This window comes from Amblyomma maculatum, chromosome 7 (assembly GCF_055883805.1).
Source record: "Amblyomma maculatum isolate TAMU_Amacu chromosome 7, ASM5588380v1, whole genome shotgun sequence".
In the NCBI taxonomy this organism is placed as follows: domain Eukaryota; kingdom Metazoa; phylum Arthropoda; class Arachnida; order Ixodida; family Ixodidae; genus Amblyomma; species Amblyomma maculatum.
The window spans coordinates 34,598,473-34,621,794 of record NC_139350.1 but is presented as its reverse complement, the minus strand read 5'-3'; the positions used below and the strand labels follow the sequence as shown (position 1 = coordinate 34,621,794).

At 46.2% G+C, this 23,322-nt stretch overlaps 1 protein-coding gene across 1 annotated transcript in view; it reads left to right on the top strand.

The window, feature by feature from the left end:
• Positions 1 to 23,322, top strand: part of LOC146182955 (condensin-2 complex subunit G2-like) — a 145,565-nt gene that overhangs the window by 94,295 nt on the left and 27,948 nt on the right. Inside the window, exons 16-17 of the mRNA XM_084608985.1 lie at positions 1,696 to 1,938; positions 13,341 to 13,523. Coding sequence (XP_084465111.1) covers positions 1,696 to 1,938; positions 13,341 to 13,523 — 426 coding nt within the window. The remainder of the gene's footprint in view (positions 1 to 1,695; positions 1,939 to 13,340; positions 13,524 to 23,322) is intronic.

Genomic DNA, 23,322 nt, shown 5'->3' with positions numbered 1-23,322 from the left:
GAGAAAAGCAGTGGTTTCTTGTATGCAAATCTTGCGGCCACAAATGGGCTATATAATTGTTAATGAAAGCAACTTTTGCTGATGTAATTATGGGACATAATTTAAGGTCACTATTTCATAAGTATCCATTGTCTATTTTCTCTTTCATCTGGATGTGAGCACGACGGCAGCATCAGACAAACGCAGCTAGCGGCCACTCAAAGAAACTGCAGGATAGTGCAGGGGAAACAAGACGTGGTTGGTTTATAACCATCTCATGTTTGGGTTCTAGAACCATTTTGGCTGAAGCGAGTCTGGAACTTAACGGTAGTGTGCCTTTGTAAACCAAGTTAGCACATGAATTGTTTGATTTTTCCTTAGAAGTAAGTACATTGTGCAAGATATCTCGGAACTTGAGTGTGGTTTCAAGGTGCTGGAACTCTTTGGCTGTGTATGTACTTCATAACTGGCGATGGGAACTTAATCTTCAGCAGCAGCTCATTTTGGGGGGTGCGCGCATGAAGCGTTGAGGCAGTCTGTATCAGCACCAGGTGGGAAAGTGCTGGAATACCTGCTGGATAGCACTGGCTTTCGAGATGCGCAAAACTTTTTCTTCTTTTTTCTCCTTCCTACTTCTTTATTCTTTTTTTCACGCTCTGGATTTTGTTGACAAGCTTTGTGGAAAGTAAAACAAAGGCGACATCATTTTCCCGAAATACACAGAAAACATGTACCAAAACATCCGTGCATATTTCTCGGCGATGACCCAATGTTCTCACCCGAAAGAGTTCTTAAATATTTTTCAAAGGTAGGCTTTTTATATGTCAAATTTTTTATCGACGTGGGCTTCAACCCGTCCCTCTTACTTAGATAACTAGCGTTTTAACATTTACATTTCTTCTTTTAATATTTTACTCAGACCACTATACATCTCGGAACGTTTTAGGCTCTATACACCACTGTTTTTAGAGATCATACACTGCAAACGAACTTTTAGGCCCTATACACCATAGCTTTTAGCACATCATCATCATAATCGCCAAAGCTATCACATCAACCGGAGATGGCATTTCACCTTGTGTTTGGCGCTCTTTGGCCATAGATGCCCTTGCGCCAGAAAAAAATCAGTTCATCATCATCATCATCATCATCAAGCTTTGTGGAAAGTGGGCTCACAGCTGCTGTCGCATTTTCCAGCTTCAGCCATGGCTTGCCATGTGGGCAGGGTGTCTGGAAATAACGCTTGTGCCGGAGACATTTCAGTTTTAGTTTTGTTTTGACGAATATGTAGTGTAGGCATAACAGAATATTTAGCATGACACAGACCACACAGAAGGAGGAGACCGTGGGTGCTTACAACTGTTCATTCTTGGGAAAGCACTCTTTCTCGCTGTTTTCCTCTTGCATGTACGTGTGTTGGCCGAGAAGGCTGTAAATGTCGGCTGCTTTCCTCTGAATAAACGGTTGTAGTAGGCGGCCGGGGTGTTCTCTTTCTTGTGTGTGTCTGTGTGTGCTGCGCTAAATATCCTGTTATTGTATCTACCAACTAGCTCAGCAGTTAACTCTCTTAATGTAGTATGGGGCTGTTGAGGAAGAAGCGCCTGTGGCACAATGCCAATATCATTTCATTTTCTTGAGACATTGCATCTCGATTTCAGTGTGCACCTTGTGTGGATTTAGTGAAAAGAGACTTGTTGTTTCTCTTCCCTTGTGCAGAACCTGGGCATACGGATTTCTGTGCTGAGTGCAGCGTGCTTGCTGCCTCCAGACGAGGTCGTCAACCTGGCAATGCGCTGCCTTTCGATCTTGCGAGATATCCTGGCTGATGGGCCAGGAGAGCTCGGCAACAATCCTCGAGAACTAGGCATGGAGGGCAAGGCCTGCACACTCTTTTTGTGCAACATGAATCGTGCAGCTGACGTTCTCGGAATGGTGTCAGAGTCTGTGGAGAGGCTAAAGGCGAGTGGAACACTTTAGGAAACTTGCACTAGTTATCACCGAATTACTGCTATGTCTGCCAACCCTCCCGATTTGCCCTTTTCACGTCTGTCGCAGTATGTCATTTAATGAATGATTAAGACAATCACTCTCAGATCAAATGAAGCAAGAGACGTCTTTCTGCGAGTGGCAGTTTAGTCGCTAAGAAAAGGTGTACTTTTGCAATTTGACCTCACGCAAGGCAGGCAGGATATATATGGCTGAGAATTAAGTGGAGACACTGGTTTAAAACAAAAGTTCTTGTAATAAAGGGACAGAACACTGACCAAAATATGTAGCTGGATTATGGTGGAAAGGAAAAAAATCTTGCCTCGTATGCTATAGATCCAGTGCTGCAATATCCAAGAAAGAAACGTTTATAATTTTAATTTGGCACTGAAAGTGCATGAAAACGACTGGTGTCACCTCTTGCAGCAAAGCTGCAATTTTTGCTGTAGTAACCCACGTGACCACATCTTAGGAAAATGTCACTGGTTTTCGTAAGTTCGCAGTGTCTGTCCTCTATACTTTGAACAGTGCTCGCATTGTTTTACAGTGAAATCTCGTTACTACGAACACCACATTAACGAACTTTTCAAATTAACGAATTTTTTAAGAATCCCCGGCAGATTTGCCATGTTTTCAATGTAAAACTATTTCAGAATTGCAAATTTCAAAATAGCATATATTTCAGAATAACGAACGTATTTTATTTCTTGTTCGATAATTTTGGAACATCAGTATTACGAATTTGGCTAAAATTAACAGCACCGCAGCTTGCAACTCTCGCGTGAAACGAAACAGAAACCGCCGTTTCTGTGTGTTTGGTCCGTGGGCTGTAGCTATCATCATCAGGACATCTAGGACCAGCTCCTAGCGCCACCATGAAGCTATGGTTTATTACACAGTAGCCAGCAGGCCTAGCTGCCTGCGTTTTTTTTCTTCCTGTGTTGTGTGCCGTACGCGACTCGGTCGTTCGTGCGTTCGCGCGTGCGGGATGGTATTTTATTTATTTATTTTTTTTTTTGCCGCTGATTATCTTATTGCAAAGTTTGTGCGAGATTGGCGATGATATTAGCCAGCGAAGTGCCAAGAAGATATGAACGCAGCTGCTTTCACTGCAAGAAATTAACGCAGGGAAAAAGCGATTCGGCCTCTACAGACAGCTAGCATTGCCCCGTCGACTGCCGCGATCATTATAAAAGACCGAGACAAGATTTTCAAAGTTCAGGGAGCATTGAAGATGGAGTCATAAAAAACTCCGATGTGTTTTTTATTTCTTTTTTGCACATGGACAAAGTCTGTACTTTCATCGCTCGGTGCAATCACGCACGCGATGAGGTGTTCCGAAAAGCGGAAGGTGTATGTGCTGTAGTGGTGTAATTTAGTGCGCGGTCGTGTTTGCTGCACGCGGCAGAAGAAAATAATGAATTTCTTCAAATAAATCAGCTTTGGAGTTAGTGCAACCTTTTCACTTGAGGTTTTGCTTGTCTACACACGTGCCTACTGCCAAGGTACGTCATTTTCATACCTAGGTTTGACCACTGGCTTATAATCGCAGATTTTTCATTACAACAATATTTCAAAATAGCGAATGATTTTTCGCGGTCCCGCGGAATTCATTATATCGAGATTTGACTGTATTATAATCTGCACTCTCTCCACATCAGCAAAAACCAGCCTCCTTTCGCATCACCTATGATATTCTTTTAGCGTTTGTCACTAGGTGGCGCCACAGTTTTGAATATTTTTGATGAAGCGGTTGGATGGCTCACTAAAACTTCTGTCAATGATGCTTACGTTACTGTGCCATACACCCCTTGGGTGTAGAAACTAAACTTGAGGCTATTGTGTACTAAACAACTTCTAATTACTGTCTGACGGGTGAAATTACATTAGTTTTCGGTGCATCACTTTTGTCGCCCCGCGTTTCGCACGTCCCATTGGTCACCACGACAAGTGCCATTTTCTTTTTTGTTTAGTTCGCCACAGCGGCAGCCGCTGAGCACGGTTCTTTCCTGCTCTTGCGATCATATCAATCTGCACTGATCTTACGGACGTACGTAAGTCAAGAGCGTATAGACATAAAAAAAAAAAAAAAAAAAAAAAACTGTGGCTTTAGGTTTGACTTGGACTTCAGTCTAGCCAGTAAAAGTTGCTTTGGTTTCTATTTTGCTTGCGAAAATTTTGTTAAAGCGGAAATGCGCCGCAAAAATGGTTCATTCAGAAAAATTTAGAGCATTAATTCCTATGGGATACTGACTGGGAATAAAAAATTCTTCGTTGTCGCGGTATTCGTTGTGGCAGGACTCAGCTGTATCGTTAAGGGGAGACGCGGGTCGAAAAACGGCGATTTTCAGTAAAAAAGTCACTTTTGTGATTTTGACTGTTTCAGCAACACTGATCCTTCCTCTTTAATATATAAAAAAATCAGAGCCGAAAACAGTCGCGAAATCATTTAAAAAGTCTGTTAAAGCACGCAAGGTGGCTAAAGAAGGGGCAGATACGACCCATGTTCAAGCGCGTGACGCGTCAAATTGCGGCGTCGCACGCCACTGAAATTTTGCAAGGCGGCAGGCCTACGCTTTTTCTCCCTAAAGCTGGCTTTGCCGCTTCACAAACCCCCAGCAAGTAATAAAAAAAAAAAAGTTTCGCCGCCCAAACCTAACATTTTCACTGGCCATTTAAATCACGTGGTGCGATTTCGACCACGCCATTGGCTGTCAGTGTGGGAAGCGGCCATAGCTCGTCTGCTCTTCATGCGACGCGTAGCTCGCTGTCACGCTTGCCCGCTAGTTTTCTTTCGGCGTGTTTTCAAATTTCATGCATCTTCGTGCTCGTCGCTGCGATAGAATCCGAGAAGAAACGTGACCTTCGGTGTCGAAAGTACCGATCAAACCACGCGTTCAAGGGAAGTCACCGGCAAAGTGAAACGGCGTGCAGCAGTGGAGACGTCCGCGGAAGCTAGGCCTAACCTCGGCGGAGGCGACACTTTTGACAGCTCGAAGCCGGCTGGGCACTGAAGTTTCAGTGACAGCTTAGACGATTTCGCCAGTGCATTGGATAAGAAGATAAGGATCTTCGAGCGTTGAGGAGACCTAGTACGGCGAGTGCCTTTATCGGCGAGATCGGTGCCGCGAACGCACTGGCGAGCGAGCAGCATGTCGGGAGCGCGGACGCTGCTAACTTTTCGTTCGCGAGTTGGCCAAGAAGTGAAAAGGACTCTCGTCGTTTCTAGAGCTGCGTTGCAGCAGTGTAGCGTGTGCCACGTCCGTTGTGTCGTAGTCGTGCGCGGTGTGCAGCTCCGGTGGACGACGCCCTTCAGCCAGCCCGAGGGAGATTTTTGCCGTGAACGTCAATGCAGGGGTTGCGGCGCTCGTTATTGGTGCTGGATACAATCAACTTTCCCGATTTTGTGTGGTTCTTGGTTTGCCGAAACAAGTGCACCATAAGGAGTTTAATGCCATAACAAAAAATGTGCACCTTGTGGTTACAAAGCAGTGGCTGACAGAAGCAAGTTCTCAGCATCACTAAATAGCCAAGAAAACACGCCTTGAGAATGCTGCTCACAATGTCACTGTGGGAGCAACATATGATGCTGGTGAATTCTAAAACTGTGCACTGTATCATAATACCTTGGCCTGCATTGTGTGCAATTTTCATGCAGATAGTGCTGCTACAACAGCAATAAACAGCTTTTGTATCTTTAAATCGCATTTTTCTCGAATTCGTATTTTGGGCCGAATATGAGTTTTGTGCACAATATTTTATGTCGTTATTTTAGTTCAATCAACACCAAATTTGGCATGCATAATCTTTGGGATGTGTAGAATGCAAGTATCTAGGTTTAAATGCAATCAGCAGTATTTTTGGGCATGCAAATTTAAAAAATTATCTGGTGCTAGCCACTAAAAACAAGGCACCAGATATAAAATTGTCTCAAAACATTGCATGCCAAGGGAATGTTGCTATGTTGCTTATTTGCACTCAGTGGAGTGTTGGGGACAAGAAGAACTAGTTGGCTCTGCCCTACCATGCTTGCTGCTGTGTACAGCAGCTGCACAAACATGCATTGTTTTTCACTTATGCATGGCATTTAGAATATGAAAACATTAAGCTATTTTAAAACTAAAAGCATATTTAGAAAGAGGAGATCAATCTCTATAAGTGGTGCAATTTTCATTCACCTAGCATCAATATTAAGAAAAAAATGTTTTCGAGGAGCATCTCCCCTTAAAATGCAGGGTACAGTAAAAATGGGTTGTCAGGGCAGATACTCCGGTACTTTAATTTTCAGCACGCAATACCTAATACCGATACACAAAAATTAAGCCGAACATACATGTCTTCGATACATGTATGTATTCAGCACAATTTTCAGTATGCAATACCTAATACCGATACACAAAAATTATGCCGAACATACATGTGTCTTCGATACTGCCCATGACTGCTTGAGCTGTATCGGAACGGCCTCTGCTACCTGGCTTGGCTCTGCATACTAACCAGGATCCCTCAGTGGGTAGTTTGCTTGCTAGCCACTTTCTGTGTGGACTTCCACGGACCTCGCAGCACTGCGTCTGTGGTAGGATATCGTGTTATTCTTCGTGAGCTAGCCTTTTCAAGTAGACTTCCAGAGGAACCCCACAATAGGTTCCGTTTTGTGGGGGTTCATTTTACTGCGCCTTTCCCTTCCTGTGAACCTATTATTTAAAAAAAAAAAAAAAATTATAGTTGAGGTCAAAAGCAGCGCCTTTGTAGTCTTGAGAGAAAGAAGTGGAAGATTTTCCTCAAAGGTGGAAAGGAGGGTTGCTCTTGTGGTGTCGTAGATGGCAGCTGCTTCTCTGCCACTGCTTTGAGGTTGGCTAGGAGAGCAAGGGCAGCGAGGTCTGCAGCGAGGGGGCACAGGGAGGGTCAATTCCCACAGCACTCGATAAGTGCAGTGCTGAAAGTTGTCCATGCGTATGCGTAGTCTTGTCGATACATTCTCAGCTTGTTTGTTCAAGATTGAGAAAACTGACAGTTTTATTCCTGCAGTTGCCAGCCAGGTTTTCAGACTTGAATGGTATTTCAGACTTTGAGGAGCTGTAGTGCACCTCGTAGGGATGTGGCCATATTAAAGGGCAGCTGCATCACTTTTAACAAAAAAAGAGTTCGGAATACAGATATATAGTTTACGACCCCCTGAACACGAATACGAAGTTAAATTTTGTCATAAGTGGCCGCAAACTACTTTTTAATCAGAAAAACGTGCACCAACGCCGTGGAGCGTTTTGAAAGTGGCGCTCTTGCCTCTGATTGGTCAAGCGCGCCATGACGTCAATGACGGCGTGCCATTGAGTGGTAGCGGCGGTCCAAGCGATTGTACATGCACGTACGTGCTTTTCTGTGGATGTATGCCGCTGAACATGCAACGATCACGCTGCTCAGGGGAATATGATATTGAGCCGTACTTGTTCGAACCAGCGGCGGCTTTGGAACAAGGTGACACTGGTGGCAGCGGCGACATGACGAGTGAGGAGACAGCGCTAACCTTTTCCCGCATAGGAAATTCACACTGGTACGTACCGCTGTGCTGCACTCCTGTATGAGCCTGTGATCCGCTCTCAATTGAACATATCTCAGTTACTCGTGCCCTAAATATCCTGCCTGACTCGAACGCAGCAGTGTCACATCAATGCGCTTGATGTGCCGATTGTAAACAAATGAACTCATCCAGACGAGCCGTCGCCCCAGTTTTGTTGCGTGAATTTAGTCATTTATATGTCAGCAAGAGCAGCAAAAGTCATACTCTCAGCTCCCGCAACCTCGAGTACGCATAATTTTATTCTGGCGGGATTTAGCAAATTAACGCGAGAGCGCGGTATCGACGAGAAGCCAGGCCGCTGCCTTGCTGCGCGCGCGTAATCCCATTTAGAACACCTGTAAAAATACCGAAACGCTAGGACAGCTATCGGCAGTCACGCGCTGCCATGTCGCGAATTTAGCGCATTTCATTTAGCTGCGCTTAACATCGCGACTTCGACCACAGACATCAAGCTGCCCCGATTTCTTTTCTTAATTGGAATAGTTGTTGAAATGAGTCTGACAGTGGGTAGCTCAAAAGAAAGATGAACACAGAAGGCAGGGGGACAAGACACACACTAGACTTGCGACTGAATTTTACTCCGGAAAGAACGAGTTTATACGCATTTTTTTATCTTTATCCAGGTGCAACCAAGGAAGATAAAAAATGCATAAACGCATCCTCTTCGGAGAAAAATTCAGTTGCAAGTCCAGCGTGTGTCCTTGTTCCACTGACAGAAATATATAACGCGCCCCAGTCCGACGCGCGTGGCTAGCGCGGTCGTTCGCGTTCTCCCGGTTCAAGTTACAAAGCACGGCGCGCACTTTGTGCACTGGGTGCGGCGTTGGGGTTCCTGGCTATGCATGAGCGCGTGGAGAAGGTATGGCACTCCTCACATTCCACTAATTACCCACTCCCTGCTCTTAAAAAAAAAAAAAAAAAGTCCCACTCTCTGACATTACTTCTCACAGTTTTCCAGCCGCGTCAGCGGGCGCCAATACTGAATAGTTTTACTTTCACCTGTGCCTTCATCTGCCCGGCCACCCATCCGCCCCAAAGAACAAAAACGTAAACAGAACAGAAGAGCAATATGATGTATTGGGCCTCTTCGAGTTTTCTTCTTTTTGCAAAAGCAGCTCTTGGCGGCGGAGAGGTGCTCTTGTGTGCAAAGACAGAAGGCACAGCACCGGTTTTCAATCGCGCAGATTTGATCGGTATCCCAAAAGATCGCATCAACGACAAGCTTTGGTGATAGCCACTGTCGCGAAAATGATCTGAGCAGATCACCAACGATTTTGTAGGCTTGAAATCCTTCCTCTTGACCGCGGCAACCCACTGCGCCGATAGGTTGCGCTCCTTTGGGAATTTATGAAACGCGACATCCTCTCGGCCGCCAGTGTTCATGCAGCCATAGGCGGCGTAGAACCAGGGCATGGTCGTTCTTTTCGTGAAGAACGGTGCAAGATGCACTGAAAAAGCTTGCGGTAATTTAAAAAAACAAGCGTGAGACAAGAAAAAGGTGCACTGCGTAGCCTGCAAGCGACAGGTGATGCATGGCCTGCTCGGGCAATAGAAGCGGAAGAGAGGTAGACGCCGTCCTTGACGTCACTACCGCCTGTCGTACTCCTGTCGTCTGCTACTGACATCCCCCCTCCAGCGCTGTGCACTGCGGAGAAGCCTGAACGCGGTAGCAACTTTAATCGATGATTACGTCATTATTTCAAAAGCTGAAGCCAAAATAATTTGTGTACTTCACATACAAACCCTGCAGATTCGACGCTCTGAAGCGCATCAAATTCTAAAACCGGTGCAGCTTCCCTTTAATGACCTGTATTTGGAATTCTGCCAAGGATGAAAATTTTATTCTTCTGCATTACTTGCAAATGAGTGCTGCCATTCTTTGCCATCATAGAAGGGGTCCCACCTGGGATTCTAAGCATTCAAGGTACAGCTTTGCTTGGGTGTGGCAGTTTTTGTGCCTCATTGTTTCCACTTGACGAAAAGGCATGCCCTGCCTTTTGTTTCTGGGGCTTATGCTCGGTGACCTTGTATAGTGGCATGGTAGCGTCACTGAATGTGGCTTACAAAGAGAATGCATTGATAATGTTTATTGCAGGCCAAGCTCTACGACCATTACCCAGGGTGTTGTCTAATTTCACTTGATCTCGCGTTTCCTTTCTCACTGGCTTGGTTACTGTGTTTACTCTTACGACAACGTCCTCCATGAAGCTATTCTTGATGGACTTGACGACGTGGGAGTTGGTGGCCGGCTGTACTTGTGGATTGTAAGCTATCTCAGCGGCCGCTCTGTTTACATGGCTACGCCTGAAGGAGATACTACCCGCTTTCAGATCAGTCGTGGAGTTCCACAGGGAGGAGTTCTCAGCCCAACTTTATTTAACGTTGCGCTAATTGGCCTGGTGAGTGAACTGCCAACTAACATCCACATAAGTGCATATGCTGATGACATCTGCATCTGGGCCTCTGGTTCGACGCGCCCACAACTACGTGCAAGACTGCAACGAGCTGTGTCATCAGCATTGATGTACTTACGGCGTCAAGGTTTATTTTTAGCGGCAGAAAAGTGTGCAGTGATCGCGTTTACGGGAAAATGTGTCAGCTGCTACCCGATTACCCTTCATGGAGTCGTAATACCATAAGTCTCCAGGCAAAGGTTCTTGAGAGTAATTATTGACCACAGACTATATTGGTCGAAACATATTGCTATGGTGAAGAAAATGCTAATTAATTTTTGCCATGTACTTCGTTACATAGCTGACATTAAATGGGGTCTAACTGAGCGCTCCTTAATACGGCTTTACGAGGCTCTGTTTGTTGGCTACATCCGGTACAGTCTCCCAGTACTCTCTAGTATGAGCATTTCCTGCTTGCGGACTTTAGAGAGCGTGCAAGCGCAGGCACTGAAAATATGCCTTGGACTGCCCAGATGCACCTCTAACAAAGGCACAGTTGAAGAGGCACATGCTCGCCCAATGTCCATATACTTGTCACACGAACCACTTCGTGTATATTTACGAGCACTTACAAGACACCGTTTTCACCCACTCAGCAAGATTCTGAATGAGAGGCCGGACTGCAGTTTTACAAGTGCACTCCGCTGCCATCAGTCGTAAATACCTACAGGATATGCCCTCCCATATCGTGTTCCCGGAATACTAAAGAAATCAATGGTACCAATTAGTGGACTCAAACAACTTACTCTGGCACACATCTGGTCAGAATATCCCAATTATATTCACGTATACACCGATGGATCTGTGTCAGCACAGGCATCCGCTGCAGCTGTAGTCATACCAGCTCAGAAAACGACTCTGCATTTCCTTTGGGACATACCTCTACATCAACCGCTGCTGAACTTATAGCTATTCGGGAATCTATTCGCTACATATGTGGGGAACCACCTCAAAAATGGTGTATATTCACGGACTCGAAGACTGCATTACAAATTTTGGAAAACTTCTTACGCCACACTGCCTATCAGTCCCTGGCACTAAACATTATGGAGCTCATCACATCTGCCCAGCTGCAAGGCCACATGATAATGTTTCAATGGATCCCTGCCCACTGCGGCCTCCATGGGAATGAGCAGGCCGATGTTGAAGCGAAAAGCGCACTCATCATTGGCTTCCAAACAGCTTTGCCTTTTTCAAGAGCGGATACGACGTGTCTTCTAAAGAGTTGTATGAATATTGCTACAGCAGCTTACTGGGCACAACCAGACGCCCGACACATCCGTCTAAGACAGCTCGATCGAACATTTAAATTTAATGTTCCGCGTGATATTCCGCGTCATCAGGCATGCTTGATACATAGACTTCGTTTAAACGTGGCTTTCACGTGCAAGTACTTACATTTAATTGGACAGATGGACTCACCGGAATGTTCAACTTGTGGCATCCCAGAGACTGTGGACCATGTATTATTGGTGTGCCCAGCGTATGTGAACGAAAGAAATGTGCTAGCTGCTTCCTTGAAGCATTTGGACAAGAGACCTCTGTCGGAGGAACTGCTGCTGGGCGCTTGGCAGGACAAGGGGAAGGGCGTCCAGGCAGTGCGTGCTCTTTGCCGTTATTTGAGCGCCAGCGGACTTGATTCGCGCTTGTAAAGCAAGCTGCTGTGTCTGTATATATATTTCATATGCCTTCTTTCACATCGTCACCCATCATGACCTTCTTTCTTCTCTCCTTCCCCTTCCCCAGTGCAGAGTAGCAGGCCAGATTTGAATTATTCGGGCCAACCTCTCTGCCTTTTTCTTTCAATAAATCTATCTATCTATCGCGTAACGAACCTGCTTTCTTCAAGAAGAGCTGACATCACTTTGGAGGAAGCCCTCCTCCAAAGTGAAAAGGAGGAAGCCCTCCATTATGTGAAAAAAAGTATCATGATGTTTTTTGCGAGAGTAGAAACTTCATATCATCCATCCATTAACAAAACCATGTGGTCAGCCAAGATTGTGTTAGCGGGTTATAGCAATATTTGCTTCAAAGGGTGTTTGTTGTTATCATGGTGTCATTGGATTTTTTTGGGTTTGTGGATGGCGCCGGCCTGTTTCAAATAAAGCAAACTTGTTGAACACCAGGTCACACCAGAGATAGCAAGTGCTTTGATGAAAGTGGAGGGTGGCTGGCAGCAGAGACCCTGGCCTGCTACTGGTAAAGGGAAGAGTTGGGTGGGGTGATTGGAGGGTGATTATGCCATAGTACAGTGAAATTTGTGCTGGTCCAGGTTTTATTGAGCAGACATCGCACTCACTTGGTGACCCTCATTTCTCAAAGCATGCTGCTATGCACATCAGTGGTCACTGTGTGCTCTTGGTGGGTGAGGGCCTCTGGATAGTGAGTGCAGCAATTCACAGGCTGAATGATGTCAGCTTAATTCTTACCACGCCTGTTCAAATCGTTGCATTTGAATGATGGCACGGAATGCCTGCGTTCTGTACAAGTGATGCCATCAAGTATGCTGCGAAAGAGTTGTATGTCAGTTTAAGAATTGATTCTTTTTTTGTCACCCACATAGTGTTTTTTTGACTTTGCACGGACCCTTTCTACACAGATGAATTGAAAACGTGAGCTATGCCCAAGGCAGTGTCCTCGTCTTGCTGTGACCTTGCTCAGCAATAGTAGTGTTCTCGATATTTCGCAAGTTAAACACTGGACCCTGTGGGCGTGTGTGATGCTTTGTGATAAAAGGCATCCATTCATCTCATTTTACTGCTAACAGAGATGATTGCTGCGCTCAGCCTGAACTGTCAAAAGGTGGCCATCTGTAGATTTGGTAGCTTTCGTTTCTGCTATTCCAAGCCACTTTGAAAGTACTACAGAGCGTTTTGTGCACAATTCCGTGCCACTTGCAGTGTAGAGGGCAGTTTTCTGCATGATGGTATACCGTGGCAATGCACTATTGAGTAAGCCAAAGCTGTGCACGCGAGAAACTGATATTTTGTTTACTCATCAAAAGGTTCAGCAGAAAAGGTTCTGCAACTTTTTTTGTGCTAGTGTGTGGCATAGGAACACACAAAACTTGTATAGTTTTCTTTATTCTAGTTTTTGACTGTTGTGTCTAATATTTTTGTGAATTTTTGTGTGAGGTTTGCAGGGTTGGCAAATATAGGATTTTTTTTCCTTTAGGAATTGCTGTTTTTTGTCGGTACAAAGAGGATTGGCTACTTTATGCTGGGCTGTGATAAAGAAAAAAAATGTTATGCACTGCACCCTGAAGTGGCCTGTTTTTCCTGCGGTAAGGAAAGAGTTGACGCACCACTTGCTCATGTGTGCGTGTGGGTTGTGCCACTCTGCAGAGGACACAGACTCCAGTCAAGGGCCGACGGGTGCGCTTCTGTGTTCAGCCGAACACCTGCAATACAGAGCTGGCGCTGCAGGTGTTGCGGTTCCTGCTCGAGTCTCCACAGCTGCAGATGATAGTGCTCAACGGTCACCTGGTTCCCCTTTTCAACACATGGAGTGCACTCCTGTCCATTGCGGCAAGTGGTCTACTCTCTCTCTCCACGTTTGGTTCGCTCCTCAGTTTCACTGCATTTCCCAGACTGAGTGGGACTACCTCTATGATGTGCACCCTGTATTTATCTGTGCCATTCTGCGGATGTTGTTCCATGCATTGGCATGCATGTTAGACAATTTGCTAGGCTGACCTGACATGTGCTCATAGCAGAGTTACAACTTTGTATTCATTCAGTAGTGCACGACAAGTTTCACAATTTGAAGTGCTCAGAAATAGTTGAGACTTGAGAGCATACAGGTTACAGTTCTGCAGGCTTGTGACCTTAGACTTGGGGATGCCTAAAGACTGGATAGGATAGGAAATATGTTAGTTTCTCTAGGAGGGTCTTGTGCTAGTAGCAGAAGAGTTCCATCTTCAGTCTTCTCACAGGGTCGGTGCCCCTATTCCAGGGCTCCACTGAGCTTCGCTGCTCGCTGGGCGTGCTGGATTAGAACTAGTTGGCAATCCAAATCGCCGCTGGAGAGCCGGCTCTCCCACTGTTCCGCACTCGGGTCTTTGCGAAAGCTGTCGTTATTTTTACATTGCTACGTGATGTGGTATAGCGAAGGTTTGCTACCACACCATGGGCAGGTGTCTCGATATTGTGACGGGTAAAGTTTGCTTAAGGTATGCAGGTTAGGGAATGTTCCTGTCTGCAGTCTTCGCCAGTACACGGCCTCTTGTTGTTTTAGATCCCGATGAGGCGGCAGATAGCGGATCCGTACCCCCTTATAGTAGTTCAGAATGTCTGAGTACGTAGGGCCGACTCGCTCGGGTAGATCGTCCGATTGGGAGGAAGCTCGGCTCGTGTACCCTCGAGCTACCTGATCGGCGCGTTCGTTCCCTGCTATGTCGGTGTGTCCTGGCACCCTGTAGATGTTGTGTTTGACTTTTGATGGGGTCGCGCTCTGGAGGAGCCTGAGCGCGGCGCGACCTATGCGGCCATTCATGTAGTTACGGCACGCTTCTCTAGAATCTGTAAGAATGGTAAGGGACGTATTGCTTCGATACCCGGCTACCACCGCAAGAGCAACGGCCAGCTCCTCCCTTTCGGTTACCGTGCATTCCCTAACTGAGGCGCTAGCTAGTTCCTTTAGGTTGGAATCAATAGCTACCGCCACTGCACTATTATGTGAGCTTCCTGTATACGGAGCCGCGTCCGTGTATACCGTTGTGGATCTTGTAGCTAAATTTAGTTGTACATACTTCCCCCGGGCTGCTCTACGGGCCACGTGCAAATTGGGGTCCATGTTCTGGGGAGGGGAGCTAACCTTTAGCGTCTGACGAATTGCGTCCGGTATGCTCGCAGTATGATTCTCGATTTCCGCAGTTGCACCTAGCCCCAGTCACCTAAGAAGCGAGCGCCCCGTAGGAGTCTGCTGGAGCCTGGCTATCTGCGTGACCAGTTGGGCTTCTTTGATCTCTTCGAAGGTGTTGTGAACGCCAAGAGCTAGTAGTTTTGCGTTAGAGGTGTTCATTGGTAGGTGCAGGGCTGTCTTGTAAGCTTTGCGGATGATGATATCTGCACTTTCCACTTCTCCTTTGTTGAGGTTGAAATACGGGAGGGCGTAGCCTACGCGACTGAGTACCAGGAACTGAACCAGGCGCAGGGTATCCCCCTCTCGCATACCGCTCCTCTTCTGCGACACACGCGTGATCATCCTGGCGACCTGAGTGGTCGATTGCTTGAGAAGGCCGAGCGTATGGCTGCATCGCTGATTGTACATACATCATGTGCCATAAAAATGGTTTCCAGTTCTCTCCACAAAAATCAGTAGCTGTCCTGTTCTCGCTCAAACGAGGCTTGCCTACTGCCCCAAACCTACACTTGAAAACCCTACTTCCTGTAAAAAATAAACATACATTTTGGGCATTACCTTTGATAAAAAGTTAACATTTTTACCCCACATAAACACCCTAAAAAAAAAAGCATCTCAGTTTTTAATGGGGGGACACTGGTCTTAAAACTATTTTCCTTATTTACCAATCAAAATTGATGCACTTGGTGGGTTTGTGTAGTTCTTTGTGCAGTTTTTTGTGCAGATTTCAAAACTGTAATTATTTTCATTTTGTGATCCAATTATTTCAGGAGATAATTACACCAATTAGTCTAATTCTTACAAGAACAATTGCAAAATGACGTCTGAAGAGAAACTTCAGATGAACACATTGCTGGACACTAGAAAGAAGGAACACAATGTTGCAAGCAGTTTTCTGATTGAGCAATTATTTCTTGTTTTATTGCATAACAATGTTCAAAGTTCAAAATATTGCATATAATGATCACAAAAAAAAAAGCCATTTTAAAAATTTTGAACAAGAAATTAAAAAATCTACTTGCAACATTGTGTGCTCCACATATTTGGCTTCATGCTGAAAAAGAAATTATTACTCTATCTGCAGTAGTGCAGGGGTCGACAATGCATGTTTTGAGAAAAGAGCAAAAAAGAAGCAGAGGTATATTTAACAGACATTCACTGGTGCAATGCACACATTTACATTTTAAAATGGCTATACAGTTGAATCCCGCCACAACGAATACCGCCACAACGAAATTTCCGCGACAACGAATAATTTTTATTCCCCGCGAGTATCCTATAAGAATTAATGGCCTAAATTTCTCTGCACAACGAACCATTTTTGCAGAGCGTTTCCGCTTCAACGAAATTTTCGCGTTCAAAATCGAAACCGAAACTAGTTTTATTGGCGAGAAGTCCAAGTCAAATCCAAAGCCACATTAAGCATGAAATCACGTGATTGCAGTTCCGCCATTTTGGCTTTGTGTCGTGGTCGCGTTGTTCACTCGCTGCCTTTCTCTTCGACAACGACGAGTTTTCATCCGCAGGACACGATGGCAACGCAAGTGAAAAAACGCAAAACTCTTTCCCTTGAGCAAAAAGCTCAAATAATCGCCCAAGCAGAAAGCGGAAGGAAGAAAGCGGCAATTGCTGAAGACTTCGGAATTCCTGCAAGTTCGCTGTCAACGATTCTAGGCAATAAGGACAGCGTGAGAATGGCACTTGCTTCAGGCACATCCTCGAAGCACAAAAAGGTGACGCGGCCCCTCCATGAAGAGTTGGACAAAGCAGTGCATGCGTGGTTTGTGGAAGCACGAGCCAGCAACGTCCCCCTGTCCGGAAGCATCGTCCAGCAGAAAGCCTTGAACTATGCATGCCTACTTGGCATTGATGATTTTAAAGCCAGCATTGGCTGGCTAAACCGTTTCAAGGCCCGCCATAACATCGTTGGAAAAGTGTTGTGCGGCGAGTCAATGTCAGCAGACGCGGACGGAGCAGCTGCTTGGAAGGCGAGTAACATGGCCGGAATTTTAAGCAACTTCGCGCCTGCAGACATTTACAACGCCGACGAGACCGGGCTATTCTACGAGATGTTGCCGGCTAGGACGCTCGACTTCAAGGGGCAGCGCTGTCACGGCGGCAAACACAGCAAAAAACGCATCACAGTGCTGCTTTGCACGAACATGGATGGCTCGGACAAGCGTCCGCCGTTAGTCATAGGCAAAAGTGCCAAGCCGCGCTGTTTTAAGGGAACTCGTAGCCTACCTGTGCAGTACAAGGCGAACAACAAGTCATGGATGACCCGCGCTATTTTCACCGAGTGGATGATGGCATTCGACCGTGACATGAAGCGGCAGGGCGGTAAAGTTTGCTTGCTTTTGGACAATTGTTCAGCGCATCACTCCGACGAAGTCAAGCTCACTAACACGGAGCTGAGGTTTTTCCCTCCCAATTGCACGTCTGTCTTACAGCCTCTCGATCAGGGCGTGATTCTTAGCCTGCAGCGCGCTTACCGCGGGAGGTTAATTCAGCAGCTGCTTTTTAACACTGAAACCGGCCGAGACACGAAGGTGGACTTGTACGTGGCACTGCAGATTACGTCTGCTGCCTGGAGCACACTGGGGCGCTCAGTAATTGTGAACTGTTTCAGGCACGCCGGATTTGCCGAAGGTCGACCCGTACACTCTGCTGGCCTAACACCAGGCGTTACAGACGACGACGAAGAGGCGTCACCGGCTCCGGGGATCGCGGCCGCCTGGAAAACGCTGGGAGAAATAGGAACCGTGCCGCCTAATCTCGAGCTCGACGAATACATCGGCGCTGACGCTTGTGTTGTTGTTCACAAAGATGTGAGTGATGAGCAGATCATAAAAGCTGCCCGGAATGATAAGGACTCTTCCGATGAAGAAGACGACGACGTACAGGAAGCGCCGGCTGCGGCAACCGCCGTACAGGTGATGGACGCTTTTGATGTCATCAGGAATTTCGTTGCTGTCCGAGACGACGATGTTGCAATGGGTTTGCTGACCGAGTGCGAAAATCGCGTGACGGCGTTGCTCGCCGTGAAGCGTAAGCAAACCAAGCTTACAGATTTTTGGCATTAAACGCCTTTGCTGCTGCTTGGGCAATTCTTTCTGCGTTTCACGTCAAATTTTTGCGATAACGAAGTTCCGCGAGAACGAATTTTTTTTCGTGCACCGTGAATTTCGTTATAGCGGGATTCAACTGTACACCTCCAGGAATGTAGTCTCTTTGCTTTCCAACGTCCAAATGTTGGCTCTTCCATTTTGATTTGCAGTTGCAGCACATTCAGTTGACACTTTTTCGGCTGCGCGAGTCACATGCAGGCAGCGACTTTTTTTTTTTCTTTTTTTACTTACGTCGTTTTGCTACGTCCTCACATCAAGACCGCGGTGAGGAATGTTTATTTCGGAAAAGAAATATAATTTGGAGCTGTTTGCTGCTTCCCAGTGCTCTGCATTGCACTTGGACGCAAGTGCATTCACTAAGGACTATGAACAAGGTCTGATCGGCGCAAACGCGCGGCGAGCTCTACGAAGACGACGGGTCCTGCAGTTTACGCATTGGAGAATAATGGCAATTTCTTATCCCCGTTCACATTTTTAAATGCCAATATCGCCGCTGTATGTTTTACGCTTTGCCAATCTCTGCAAACTGTTTAGATCTGACTATTATGAACTCTGCCTCGCCAAGCGGACTGTCCGCCGGGCTGCCGTCATCATCACAAAAACAATCCGTCTATCGCTTCGTTGCTGGAGTTGGCACGAGTTCAAGCTTTTTCTGTTTTGAGCTTATCTTTCTGCTCATCTGCGGCCTGTGATATCACTGTCGCGGTGGGCAGTAGCAGTCTCCCGTGCTGGGGAACGCACTAGGCCTACTTCAAGCTCGTACACACGATCGTTCGGCGCACGACTTTCGTCGGCCTGAGCGCGCACGGCCGGGGCAGGATCACTTGAGATGATTAATCAACTATTTTTTTCACTTTTTTCATGAATTCTTGCTGTGAACGCACCTCACGGTTCAGAACCAAGCACGGCCGGCTTCACATTTCCGCCGTCTCCCTGCGGCTCGGGCGCGCCGAGCAGACGCTGTCAGCCAGCTCCACCAATGCGGTGACGCCTTATCGTCACGTGCACCCCGAAAGCTAATGGGATTGCAAATGCCACATTTTTTTTTTGCAATTTTTTATGCGACCAATGGGCGAATGTAAACAGCAGAGGCGGCAATTTGAAGACGAAAGGCGGCTCTTTTGAATGAGACCAAGATGCCTATGGTGCCGCGCACAAAATGGAAGCTACACCTCGTGGAAAATGGTTGTTTCAGGGATCGTTTTCGGACCAAATTTGGGCGACATCGATTGTATAAATTGGCATTGTGACTAAAATACCGACCCTAGAGATGAAAAACTTTGGCAGATAGGTAGATAAAGAGCTATTGATTTCACAAATCACATTTTCTGAAAAGTGATTTTTTCGCGATTTTTTGGTCCGAAAGACCAGTGTCCCCTCTTAAACATACTGAAAGTACTGTCAAAAAAACACTGGGGGCCCGACAGGACATGCCTTTTACATACCTATTGGTCTGTGGTATGCTCTACCTTAGATTATGGAAGCATAGTCTACGGTTCAGCGAGACCCTTGTATCGGAAGCGTTTAGATCCAGTACACAACATAGAATTAAGCCTCTCTACTGGTGCGTATTGAACATCTCCGATAAATAGCCTTTATATTGAAACAAATGAGCCGCCCCTCGCAGACAGGAGAACAATGCTTGCATGCGCATATGTACTGAATATAAGGTCCCTACCGAAACATTGATGTTACTCAATAGTCACAAGCTGCCCCTCTAGAACTCTCTTTAACAAACCCCGAGCAATCAGACCACTAATCCTCCGTTTTGAACAGGCATGCCAGGAATTAAATATAGTGGATTCACTTCCAAATATTGCCCAGAGACCAAGCCCACTGCTACCCTGGTACCATTTCCCCTCTATGTGCGACTTCACATTAACCCACTTTCATAAGAAACAAACACCGCATAAACACACAGTACAAGAGTTCTTCGCACTGAATGAAAGATACAAGATTTCACAGTATTCTATACAGATGGTTCAAAGACAGCACTTTACACTGGATGTGCTGTAATGAAAGAGAAATGGGAGAAAATAGTACGGTTGCCCAAGTATTCATCGGTTTTCACAGCTGAATAATGCCATGGCATTTTCATGGCTGTAGAAGAAATATTAAGGGGGGACAACCCTCTTAGAACCATTTTGTTCTTATTTATGGCCGAATTTGCACCATATCTACACCACTTGTGCATTTTCTCATGCTCATTCCAAAACTGTAAACTGTTTTTACCAAATACAGGTGGATTTAAATATATTAGAGAAGATTGATCTTTTGTTTGGAGGAAGCATGGTTAGTAAACATCAGGTCTTGAGGAGAAGAGTTTGATCCTTAAATAATGTGGAATCACGAAGGACTGCAGTAAGGCATAAATGAGCATTCTAGGATGATTTGGAAGAAAGTTGTGGCTTGTCAAACTTGCAAAAACAAACAGCTCATTTTGGTAACTGGGACAGATAATTTATTTTGATAATTTTGGCAAACAAACAATGGTTAAAAAGCAGTATTACTGGAGAACTTGCGATTTTATCTTCGTGGCAAAAAAAAAAAAGGAATTAGAGTGGTAGCTGCTATAGAAGCCGAGATATCGCTCCTCCAAACTGGTGGCTGTGTCCAAAATTCAATCTTGAGAAATCGGTGAAAAATGTTTTTGACATATTTTTGGATTACCGAGGCTAACAGCAACTCGATAAAATGAGTTTTAACTGGTTTTTGGTGTGCATGCACCATTTCCTGTCGAGATAATTGCCCCTGCAACTCTGAAGGAAATTTATTCCGACAACGTTTGCGATTCCGAGTGCCGCGCGTGACGATGGTTCGCAATTGCCGCTGCCGCCGCGCCACTAACTTTTCAGAGTGCTCGATCTTTCGCGGCCATGAACACCGCTCAGGTATCACTTTTTCTTCTGCATTGCCACAATTGCGATGCTTGTACATGACAGGAATAGGCTCTCACTCCTATCTGTCCTACAGAGCGCCACTGGCTATGTCCTAATCGGCCCATCGCGAAGCATCGGTGCTTCGTCACTGATTGCAGATAACAGGATGCCGCGTCACCGGCGCACATCTTATCTCTACCTTTCTTGGTATTTTACTGTATTTACTCGCATAATAGGCTCACTCGCATAATAGGCGCTCCCCCAGTTTGGGTGTGAAATATCAATTTTTTATTTCCGCGCATAATAGGCGCACCCCGAACTTGGCACTGAGATGAATGCCGTATTTACACGATTGAAAGCCGACGCGCCTACCTTAAACTAAGGTGAAAAAAAAAACCGCAATTACATTCCACAGCGCGAGATGCCGCATCTGAAACCTACTGTGAATGAGCCCGGAAGTTTAGGCAAGGAACACTCATGACGATGACGGCGAAGTACGACAGCTTGGAGGAAGGAAACAAAGTTTTTTGTTTGCTCCATGCACGGTAGTATCGGTTGTGACGGCCAAGCGCGAAAAACGTGCTTTTGTCAACTACCGATACCCCCCTAGCTGCCACACGGAGAATTTACGCTTTATGCTACCTTCTCTGTGGCAGCTCTGAAAGCTGGGAGACTCGGGGAAATGAATTCCAGGAGAGGAGGAGGAGGAGAAATGTCTTGTCCATTTGTTTTTCTCGGGGAAAATCGGACGCAATGCTACGAGTGACATTGGTCAGAGGCGACGCGACACAAGCGGCATCGTCATCGCCATCGATGCGCATTTTAGGCAAGGTGCTAGGTGGCGCAAGCTGCCATCTGACACAAAGGGTAGACCCATTACCATCTATCCATTCTTCTAAGGGGCCACGTTTCGCCATTTTGCAAGCAGCGTGCGGTTAGGCTTGTTGTGTGTGCTACAATGGGGAAGTACAGGGGCTACACGGCTGGATTCAAACTGAAAGCTGTGCAGTACGCAGTGGAGCACTGAAACTGTGCTGCAAGCAGACATTTCAGTGTCGGAGAAACCAGCGTTCGCTACTATAGAAGTCAACAGGAAAAACTTAAAGCTACCAACAAGTCTTGACGGGCCTTCTGCGGTGCGAAGTCCGAAAAGTATCCGCAAGTGGAGGAGGAATTGGTTCAGCACATACGGCGTCTCCGACAAGACTGTTGTGCTGTGTCCCTCGAAATAGTGCAGACGGAGGTGCGTAGAATTGCCCGAGCGCAGGGCATCGAAGCTAAAGACTAAGGCAAGTTCCGAGTGGACAATGTGCTTCATGCGACGCCATGGGCTAACCCTGAGGAGGAGGACAACATTGTGCCAGCGCTTGCCCTCGGCATACGAGGACAAGGTGGTGGATTTTCACCGTTTTGTGATCCGGCTCAGACAGCAAAAAACTATTTTGTCGCAGATCGGGAATGCAGATCAGACGCCCCTTTGTTTCGACATGCCAAGAAACACCACAGTGGAGGACAAAGGTGCACGAAGTGTGCTCATTAGAACATCTGGCGCGGAGAAGCAAAGATGTACTGTTATGCTAGCGGTGACAGCGGATGGGCACAAATTGCCGCCGTACGTCATTTTTAAAAGGAAGACGCTTCCTAAGGGAACTCTCCATCGAGATATACACATTAGGGTCCAGGAGAAAGGCTGGATGAATGAAAATTTGATGCTAGACTGGATAAAGACTGTATGGGGCCGGCGGCCAGGTGGCCTGTTGTATCCGGCCATGCTCGTTCTGGACAGTTTTCGCGGACACCTCGTGGAAAGTGTTAAAGCGAAGCTGAAAGAGCTGCGCACGGATATTGTCGTGATTCCGGGCGGCCTCACATCTGTACTGCAGCCTTTGGACGTGTCCTTAAATAAACCTTTTAAGGACAACGTTCGAAGGCTGTACACTAACTGGATGGCTGGAGGGCAGCATCAGCTAACTCCAGGTGGCAAAATTAAGAGGCCACCTGTGGAAATGTGCGATTAGATAGTGGAAGCCTGGAGAGAGATCTCTGATGATGTCATCAGAAAAAGCTTCAAGAAGACGGGGATCTCCAACGCACTAGATGCGAGCGAAGATGAGATGCTGTGGAATTCGGACAAAGAAAGCGAGTACCCCGTTCAGTGATGAGTGTGTGCTCTTGGACTCCGAATCGGAATCCGAATCTGATGAGTGGAGCATTAGTGCATGCATGTAAATAAATTTTTCGTGTGCGTGCACTCGACGTCTCTCGTCTGTTTATTGAAACGTAAGTAGCTTTCTTTTTCATTTTTATGCTAGGTTTATCGGCATTTATGTGAGAGTAGCCATGTTCTTGACATATGCTAAATTTAAAGTGCGAGAATGCGAGTCGAAAAATGTGCGGAAATTTTACCCCGCTTAATAGGCGCACCCCTAACTTTGAGCCGATTTTTCTGAAAAAAA